Source organism: Protomyctophum parallelum, assembly GCF_964188405.1.
Source record: "Protomyctophum parallelum genome assembly, chromosome: 21".
Classification (NCBI taxonomy): domain Eukaryota; kingdom Metazoa; phylum Chordata; class Actinopteri; order Myctophiformes; family Myctophidae; genus Protomyctophum; species Protomyctophum parallelum.
In genome coordinates this window covers 2,252,303-2,262,969 of record NC_139713.1, presented here as the reverse complement: position 1 = coordinate 2,262,969, position 10,667 = coordinate 2,252,303, and the positions used below count along the sequence as shown (strand labels likewise).

The 10,667-nt window shown below is 45.4% G+C and overlaps 1 protein-coding gene across 1 annotated transcript in view; it reads right to left on the bottom strand.

The window, feature by feature from the left end:
- Nucleotides 1-6,022: 6,022 nt before the first annotated feature.
- Nucleotides 6,023-10,667, bottom strand: part of erbin (erbb2 interacting protein) — a gene marked incomplete at its 5' end in the record, with an annotated part of 73,758 nt that continues 69,113 nt past the window's right edge. The window contains 4 exon segments of the mRNA XM_083794458.1: nucleotides 6,023-6,183; nucleotides 8,702-8,776; nucleotides 8,867-8,959; nucleotides 10,466-10,667. The exon segment at nucleotides 10,466-10,667 is cut by the window's right edge and continues 5 nt beyond it. Of these exon segments, the coding sequence (XP_083650584.1) occupies nucleotides 6,076-6,183; nucleotides 8,702-8,776; nucleotides 8,867-8,959; nucleotides 10,466-10,667 (478 nt within the window). The 3' untranslated portion in view covers nucleotides 6,023-6,075.

Below are 10,667 nucleotides of genomic sequence, written 5' to 3'. Positions count from 1 at the left end.
GAACGTCTCGGGATCCCCCCCAGGAGGAAGTCACTAATGGTGCTCTGGAGAGGGAAGTCTGGAGCTCTCTGGTGGAGCTGTTGCCTCCGCGACCCGACTACGGATAAGCGGTTGAAGATGGATGGATGGAAGGAAGAAGCAACAAGAGCGCCTGGACGAATTGGAGACGACGGATGGAGAACAGGTGAGACGGAGCAGGTGAAGACCAGCCTCCTGTTGGGTCCAGGATTTAATGGATGACCTCAGTCTAAAGACCAGCCTCCTGTTGGGTCCAGGATTTAATGGATGACCTCAGTCTAAAGACCAGCCTCCTGTTGGGTCCAGGATTTAATGGATGACCTCAGTCTCGGCGACAAAGAGTTCTTCCAAGTTTGAAAATGAACAACCGGGTTTCAAATCAAAGGGACGTCTCCGTCGTGGTGGAGAGTGAAGCCTCCGTTGACACACCACCACCTCTGACAGGACAAGAGTCAATCAGATCCTGGTGGAGGGGAAACTACCCCTGGTGGAGGGGAAAGGAACTGGTCGGAATAATGTGTTCCTTCCACGCGCTACGTCCAACCGGGGAAACCCCACCAGGTGAAAAGAAGCGGCTTGGACTCCTCATGCATCGAAGGAAGCATGAGGTCAGTCCGTTGCTCTCCCCAGGTTGGCAGAGAGAGGCTAGCGCCCAGGATTACGTGTGGCAAAGACGAGTGACCAGGCAGCGCCGGCCGGCCGGCACCCCCCGAACCCAAACTCAGGTCTAGGTCTGTTGTGGCTGCTGGTGGTCTGCGGTCCACGGTACGCTCTGCTCAGGGAGAGCAACAAGAACCCCTAAAGGGGTTCCCGTCCTGAAGGGTTAAAACACCATGAGGGGTTCCTGTCCTGAATGGGTTAAAACACCATGAGGGGTTCCTGTCCTGAATGGGTTAAAACACCATGAGGGGTTCCTGTCCTGAATGGGTTAAAACACCATGAGGGGTTCCCGTCCTGAAGGGTTAAAACACCATGAGGGGTTCCTGTCCTGAAAGGGTTAAAACACCATGAGAGGTTCCTGTCCTGAATGGGTTAAAACACCATGAGAGGTTCCTGTCCTGAATGGGTTTAAGTCAGTGTCTCCCTAATCTGAGTTCCCAGAAGTTTTATTTTTCGCCACTAGGCGGGCGAGAAAGACTTCTGGGGAAAAAGGACCGTATCCCTGTGAGGGAAGTACGTTGCGCTCAGAATCTGAGCGGACACTCCCCTTTCCGGTCTGAAGCACTGTCTGTGCACACCATGAAAACAGTCCGAAGGGAATCCAATTCCAAACTGAATTGTAGTAGGAACACCACCACCGCTCAAGGAGCAATTGTTTCCCTTCCGTCTTATTTAGATGTAGCGCCCACTCCATGTGGAACCCGCCCCTGCCTTTTGATTCGCATTTCATTTGAAACGCAACGCACTGGGCCACGCCCCTGTTGCACAGGATCTGAGGCCAGTTTTCCTAGACTAGTGTCTCCCAAACTGTGGAGTATGCAGCAGCTGCATGTCGCTCAGTGCAGTGATATTCTGTGATTAATCATAATAATTTTTTTATATATCATTTTAGGCCAAATACGACGAGACCGAGCGTTGGGGGGTGCTAGGTGGGCTAGGTCAGGAGGTCACAGGGGTGCACGGCCAAAAAACTTTGGGGACCCGCTGGTTTAAGTGATTAAAATCAGTACAAAAAACCCCACATTTGCCATGTCACGATAAAAAAAAAAAAGCTAATCCCAGACAACAATCTAGCATCATGATATGGACATAATAATTAATTCATTATGGATGCAAATATCGCCCAGCCCTGCTACAGTGTGTCTAGTTCATTAATGAAAGATGAAGCCCTTATTAGAAACATTAGAGGAAAAAGAGCTCCGTTCCATCGGTTGTGACGATTCCATCCCGCCCCTTACATTGTCTACATTAGCAACATGCTTTGGTTTCACCTGGTCAAACTCCTAGCATTCATCTCCCCTGGTTTCACCTGGTCAAACTCCTAGCATTCATCTCCAATGGATTGCTTTGGCAATGTAAACGTATGTTTTCTCATGCCAATAAAGCCCTTTGAATTGAATTGAATTGAATTGAATTGGAAGCCAGTCTCACGAAGATACTGTTCACTTTCAATGGAAAGCTACAATCCAAGTTGAGCTGGCTTCAGCTGCAGCTACAAAGCTCTAAACATACAAATAATGTAAATGGGTGTTTTTTTCATCATTTCCTCTCACATTGCTTGTAACGAAGGGGAAATTAATTATCTCTGCATTACATGTTTTCCTTTATATTTGTCATACAATTGTATTTGTAGCCCACAGACGGTGTAAACGCAGCATTAGCTAATTAATAATACTACGGTGGAGAGGCAGATTGAAAGGTGGTTTTCAAACATGTAGTGTCTAAAGCACACCGACTGGCAAGTCAAAATCTCACAGCAACACCTGTGTTCGTAGCTAAAATAGCCAAAGCTCACAAAGCTTGTAGATTTTCTTTTAACCCATTCTGACCTGAGATCAGATTCATACGAGGTTTCCGCCGGACACACACTGGTCTGATTAACCCATTCTGACCTGAGATCAGATTCTAAAAAATGTCAGTCGTTCTTCGACTTTTCAAAAAAATAGCAGACCTACAAGCTCGTATCGCGCCACTCGGTGGCGCGATATGAGCTTGTAGATCTGCTATTTTTAAATAGCTAAAGCATAACATGATGCGGACACCAAAATGGGTGCCCGGTCAGAATGGGTTAAATATAAATAATTTAAAATGTCTTCCCCCGTAATTGCAGGCATAGAACTTAGTGAGACTGGGTTGAAAGGAGTTTAAAAATAAATGTATATTTTCTTTAAGGGTTATAGAATGTGCCTCTATTGGGAAATGACCACAAATTACATGATAATGAAGTAAATTTAATCTATAATTGTTTATTATGTCGCTGAATGATGATGCGTGGCGGTCCCACCTGGACTTGTGTCAGGGCCCACCGGAGGGCCTCGACCCACAGTTTGAGAACCACTCAACAACAAACAGACATGGACTCATTATTCTCTGATCCCAGGGAGTTGATGCCATAACGATGACGAGGCGCTACTTTCATGGTTTAGTGATCAAACAATGCTTTTAAAATAAGAGGCTTATTTTGTTTTAAAACACTGACCGGTCATTTTCTCTCCTACTGTGTGCACCTGAGAGTGTTCAAGTCGCTTCAGTCACTGTTTAGATTGGATTTCGATTTGATATTCATTCGATAAACCCATTCACGTAGAATAATTGCTACTGGAGACTGATATCGTCCTTCTAGTGAATGTTAGACTGGTTGAAAACACACATCTCTGCTTCTGGTGATTGATATTGTCCTTCTAATGAATGTTAGACTGGTTGAAAACACATGTCTCTGCTTTAAGGTGACTGATATTGTCTTTCTAATGAATGTTAGACTGGTTGAAAACACATGTCTCTGCTTTATGGTGACTGATATTGTCCTTCTAATGAATGTTAGACTGGTTGAAAACACATGTCTCTGCTTTAAGGTGACTGATATTGTCCTTCTAGTGAATGTTAGACTGGTTGAAAACACATGTCTCTGCTTTAAGGTGGCTGATATTGTCTTTCTAATGAATGTTAGACTGGTTGAAAACACATGTCTCTGCTTTAAGGTGGCTGATATTGTCCTTCTAATGAATGTTAGACTGGTTGAAAACACATGTCTCTGCTTTAAGGTGACTGATATTGTCTTTCTAATGAATGTTAGACTGGTTGAAAACACATGTCTCTGCTTTAAGGTGGCTGATATTGTCTTTCTAGTGAATGTTAGACTGGTTGAAAACACATGTCTCTGCTTTAAGGTGGCTGATATTGTCTTTCTAGTGAATGTTAGACTGGTTGAAAACACATGTCTCTGCTTTAAGGTGGCTGATATTGTCCTTCTAGTGAATGTTAGACTGGTTGAAAACACATGTCTCTGCTTTAAGGTGACTGATATTGTCTTTCTAGTGAATGTTAGACTGGTTGAAAACACATGTCTCTGCTTTAAGGTGACTGATATTGTCCTTCTAGTGAATGTTAGACTGGTTGAAAACACATGTCTCTGCTTTATGGTACCAGGCTGATATTGTGCAAGTCTAAAACTCGAAGCCAGAGTAGACGTTAAAATGTCCCCAGAAGTGGGTTTTTTTACAGTGAAAAACCCCTTTAAAGTGATATGGCAAACATTTTTGCGGTTCAGTTACGTTTCAACCCATTAAGACCTGGAACACATCTGTGTCACCTTAGCGTTAACCCATTCTGGGCGGGAACCCCTTTTGGTGTTTTAACTATGCATTGTGTTATACTTTAGCTATTGGAAAATAGCGTGTAGATCTGCTATTTTTTTTTTTTATGGTGAAAACGTGGTGGTGATCTTTGAATATATATTATTTTGTTTTTAACTCATATCTTTGCTTCTCGGGGGTCCCATGGGGGGTCCTCATGGGGGGTCCCATGGGGGGTCCCATGGGGGGGTCCCATGATGGAACTATATGTTTTCAGATGGGGGTCGACTAATATAGTTTTGGTGATCCTCGACATGAAATAGTTTGAGCAACGCCGACATAGTGAAGTTCTGAAGAAGTTCTGACGGTGAAGTTCTGACGGGCTACGGCCCTAAGCGGTACCACCAGAACATGGTGTGTGGATCGTTTCCTTTCATCTTCCACCGACATGGAAACACATCATTTGTCATGATTTAGAAGACGTTTTTTTTCTTTTTAGAATCTGGTCTCAGGTCTCAATGGGTCACGGGGACATAGTGTGTGTGTGTGTGTGCATGTGTGTGTGTGTGTGTGTGTGTGTGTGCATATAAAGAGAGGTGGATGATGATTCTCCTCATTTTGGACTCTTCTTTCTTGCCAGGAAATCAAAAAAATTAATTCGCAAAAAAAATTAAATCGTATATAAAATGTTTTAAAAGCATCACGTCGGTTTCTACATTCGTCTTCACAAAAGGAAAAATAAAAGCACATGCTACCCCCCCCCCCCTCCCTCCCCTCCCCCTACCGAACACACACACACACACACACACACACCGCATGACGAGTGGTTTCATTTTCATCTCTTCGGATTAAAAAGAGAGAAAAAAAAATAGTTAAAATGTCATATTAAAAGTTATTAAAACTAATAATAAAAAAGGCAAAAATCGGATGATGAGAAAGAGGGGGGGGGGGGGATCCCCTAGTGGTGGGAGGAGGTCTGATGGACAAAAGCTACAGTTCATAAATGTCTCCCATCTTCTCAACGGAAATAACAAAAACAAATGTAATAAAAAGATGTTTTTGTCGTGGTGGTTGATTGATTGAGATAATTCAAATGGTGGCGGTGTTCTGTACAGAAGCAGTCATTGTTTTCTGCAGGTCAAGAATCTTCAGGGAGGTTTTTTTTTTTTTCTCTCTTTCTTTTAGTTTTCTTTTTTGATTTTATCATTTTTTGCCGTAAAAAATAATCCACCACGTGTCACACAGTGCTGCTGGTCTCCACCAATGATTCTTCTCCTTCTCCCCTCGCGTACGCATCACTGCATTCAGTGGTTATATCCCAGTTTGGGGGCGGGAAAGGTTGGCGGGAAAAAGTTGTGGCGGGGCAAAAAGTTTGGTTTTATTTTGAGGCAAACCCTAAAAAAAAAAAAGAAACCCTCAGGATTCCTTTATATTAGGAGGGGTTCCAAAAGGGCCCTTATTGGGCCCTTTGTCACGGTTACACAGGGGGGGGGTTTGAGAAACAGTGTTTTCTCCCATTTTGATTAAAAAAAAGAAAAGAAAAGAAAAACATAGTTTTTCCGAAGAATCTCCTTAAATCCGCCCCCCCCCCCCCAGAGAGAGAGGAACATCTCGTCTGTTATTATTAGAACCAATCTCTTTTTTCTCTCTTCTTTCTGCTCTTCTTATGTATAAAAATACAAGTTGTGTGAAACGTTATATATTTCTGGCGTTTAATCGTCGTCCTCCATCGGATCTCTGCTTTCTTCTTTTGGAGGGAGGTCAGTGGGAAAGAGAAGAAAAGGTTCTTTCAGAGTTTTGTTGTGTTTTGTCTCGTCTGTCTCTCCTAAGCGATCATTTCTCGTACGATGATCATGTCCACAGTGCAGGGGAAGGTCTTCAGAAGACCCACGGCGTTCCCGTGGTCCATATTCACAAAGCTGTATCCGTTCACCTGCAAACACACACACACACACACACACAAACACACACGCACGTTTATAATCATTAACCCATTCTGACCTGAGATCAGATTCTAAAAATCTATGTCAGTCGCTCTTCGATTTTTCAAAAATAACAGACCTACAAGCTCATATGAGCTTGTAGATCTGCTATTTTTCAATAGCTAAAGCATAACATAATGCTAACACCAAAATAGGTTAAGACCTGGAATGCATCCGTGTCCCTGGAAGAACATATTTTCAGCTGGGGGGGCTTTTACTCTGAAAGCCATGACCCCTAAACAATCTACTATAAAAAAGCTGACTTTACAATGCTAGCTTACATTGCGATCATTTTCATTTTTTACGATATATATGATCCAAAAAGCGTTCATATTTTGCGGGAGAGAGACGGATGAGGAGCAGAAATGAAGCGCCAGCAGCATATCGATCCGTTCATCACCACGGAGAGCGCCCTGGATTAGGAGATACGAGTCATTCTTTCCGCCGCGCTAACATGTAAGTCAACGGCAAGGTAATATGAGCCCAGAGCGTTAGCGTACGGCAGCCGAAAGGCGAACGGGCCAAAAAAAAAGAAGGAAAAATTCTGAATATTCTTATCTCGCCCCGTATCATTGAGGATGCGCTAGGACGTCCCTAGACGTTCAAGGCTCAGCTCGGTTTGAATCCTTAAGACGTCCTGAGGCGTTTTACGAAACGGAATGTGTTTTTTTTTTATATATATTTTTTATCCCACGATTTTGTAACCCATTTTTCACCCCTGTGTCAATCATCTAATGTGATCCTGGGCTCTACACACCCTCCACCAACCTAGTCCCCATATATGGGGGACATGGGGAGACCAACCTAGTCCCCATATATGGGGGACAAGGGGAGACCAACCTAGTCCCCATATATGGGGGACAAGGGGAGAGCAACCTAGTCCCCATATATGGGGGACAAGGGGAGAGCAACCTAGTCCCCATATATGGGGGACATGGGGAGACCAACCTAGTCCCCATATATGGGGGACATGGGGAGACCAACCTAGTCCCCATATATGGGGGACAAGGGGAGAGCAACCTAGTCCCCATATATGGGGGACAAGGGGAGAGCAACCTAGTCCCCATATATGGGGGACAAGGGGAGACCAACCTAGTCCCCATATATGGGGGACAAGGGGAGACCAACCTAGTCCCCATATATGGGGGACAAGGGGAGACCAACCTAGTCCCCATATATGGGGGACAAGGGGAGAGCAACGGACTTGAACTCATGCTTCCTTCATGCCTGAGTGTCCAAGTTGCTCCTTTACGCCTGACAGGGGGGAGTTTCCCTGGTTGGACGTAGCGCGTGGAAGGAACACGTTATTCCAACCAGTTCCTTTCCCCTCCATCAGGCGCCCCGGCTGGCCAGGGGGAGGCAGTTTAGAGACCAGGATTACTGCATGTTTTTGTGAGGGTACCTACCCTAGGGGACACGGGGAGAACATGTGAGGGTACCTACACTAGGGGACACGGGGAGAACATGTGAGGGTACCTACCCTAGGGGACACGGGGGGAACATGTGAGGGTACCTACCCTAGGGGACACGGGGAGAACATGTGAGGGTACCTACCCTATAGGGGACACGGGGGGGAACATGTGAGGGTACCTACCCTAGGGGACACGGGGAGAACATGTGAGGGTACCTACCCTATAGGGGACACGGGGAGAACATGTGAGGGTACCTACCCTAGGGGACACGGGGGGAACATGTGAGGGTACCTACCCTATAGGGACACGGGGAGAACATGTGAGGGTACCTACCCTAGGGGACACGGGGAGAACATGTGAGGGTACCTACCCTAGGGGACACGGGGAGAACATGTGAGGGTACCTACCCTAGGGGACACGGGGAGAACATGTGAGGGTACCTACCCTATAGGGACACGGGGAGAACATGTGAGGGTACCTACCCTAGGGGACACGGGGAGAACATGTGAGGGTACCTACCCTATAGGGGACACGGGGAGAACATGTGAGGGTACCTACACTAGGGGACACGGGGAGAACATGTGAGGGTACCTACACTAGGGGACACGGGGAGAACATGTGAGGGTACCTACCCTAGGGGACACGGGGAGAACATGTGAGGGTACCTACCCTATAGGGGACACGGGGAGAACATGTGAGGGTACCTACCCTATAGGGGACACGGGGGGAACATGTGAGGGTACCTACCCTAGGGGACACGGGGGGAACATGTGAGGGTACCTACCCTATAGGGACACGGGGAGAACATGTGAGGGTACCTACCCTAGGGGACACGGGGAGAACATGTGAACTCTACACAGAAAGGCCCTTTTGCCAACCCCGCCTTCGGGTATGGGCACTGATGACGCGGAGGAGGAAACACGCCGCCAGCACCCACAGCGTCCCGAGCGGGAATCGAACCCAGGACCTTCTATAGCTGTGAGGCGACAGCACTACCAACTGAGCCACCGTGCCCCTTGGAATGTGTTAATAATAATAATAATAATATTACTGGTACCTGGATGATCTTGTCTCCAGGCTGTAGGATCTGGGAGGCAGGCCCTTCTGGTTGGACTCTCGTCACAAAGATACCCTGGAGGCAGAGAGGAGGATACATTATATTATAGTAATAACAGTACAGTATAATAATAGTACAGTATAATAGTACAGTAGGAGTACGTACATTATCGTCTGGGTGGAATGGGTTTCCTCGTCCTCCCACACCTCCTGATATACTGAAGCCCAGCTCGGGATTCTTCTCCACTTTCACACGCATCTATGAAAGACGCGCACACACACACGCACACGCACACGCACACACACAGGCACACACACACACACACACACACACACACACACACACACACACACACACACACACACACACACACACACGCGCGCACACACACACACACAGTACAAGCGTTGAAAACACACATTGGATCCAGAGTCAACACAGCAGCAAGATTTGTGAGTTGCTGTGATAGGAGAAGGATATCAAATGGAACACAACCACCCTAAAGACTAATCACTGTGTATATTCCTGCACTATACCCTGCATCCAGTGACCTTGTGGTACATAGAAGTTGATCTATTGAAGATCCTGACCTTCAAATGTACATATTTTTTGTTGTGATTGTATTGCTGTATTGTTGTATTGTTTCTTTCTGCTTTGGCAATGGAAACGTATGTTTTCTCCTGCCAATAAAGCCCTTTGAAATTAATTTAATTGGATCCAGAGCAGTGTTGTTTTTGGCAGCAAATTTCTATTTTAGTTTTAGTCATAGTCTCCTGAATAGTTTTCTCTTAGTTTTAGTCACATGGAATGTTCTAGTGTTTAGTCTAGTTTTAGTCGACTAAATGTCATACGATTTTAGTCGACTAAATCTACAGTTGATTTAGTCGACTAAAATGTGTTTTGACAGGCCTTGATGTCGTTGTAATGACATATTTTAAACTTTTAAAATACTTTTACTTTTAAACTGAAAATAGTAGATATACAATCTCACAACGCGTCGCAGATTGTATATCTACTATTTTCAGCATGCAACCCAGCATAAAACTGGATCTCTTGTCCACTAGTCCCTTCCCAACATTTTAGTCTAGTTTTTATTTGTTGACGAAATTGTCAGTATATTTACTCTTAGTTTTAGTCACCATAGATTCGTTTTCATTTAGTTTTTTATTTCGTTTTAGTCAGTGGAAAAAGGTAGTCGACGGACATTTTTCGTCTTAGTTTTAGTCGACGAAAACAACACTGATCCAGATTCAGTCCCACACGCGGTCCATCCTGGGTGATGCAGAGGCGTTCCTAGGGATATTATATTATATTATATTATACTACATCTGATTGACTTTTATACCACTAAAGCTGCTATAAAAGCAATAATATGTACTTTTAGTTTTTTTGTAATGTTTTTTTTTTGTTCTGGCTTTCGCCTTTTTATTTTTTATATATATATTTTATTATGGAGGGACAGACAGTACAGTATGCTGACAGGAAATGGCCGCTGATTGGGGAACCCTGTATTAACCCCTTCTGAACGGGAACCCATTTTGGTGTTAGCATCATGTCGTGCTTTATAGCTATTGAAAAATAGCAGATCTACAAGCTCTTAGCGCGCCACTGAGTGGCGCGCTAAGAGCTTGTAGGTCTGCTATTTTTGAAAAATCGAAGAACGACTGACAGAGAAACATAGCTTTTTTCAGAAAACGGTCAGGATGTAGAAGAACATTTTTTAGAATCTGATCTCAGGTCAGAACGGGTTAACCCCTTCATTACCTCTTGCTGCAGGGTGTCGTGCGGGGGGATGCGTGGGGGGGCCCCCTGGGGCCCCTGCTGCTGCTGGTGGGACACTTTGAGCATCAGGTAGTCGATGAGCTGCTCTCGGGACGGGTGGCGCGCCATGGGGGCCCCCCCCATGGGGGGTGCCTGGCTCATCGAGGGCCGCGCGGGAGGAGGGGCCATCTGGCCGTTCATCAAA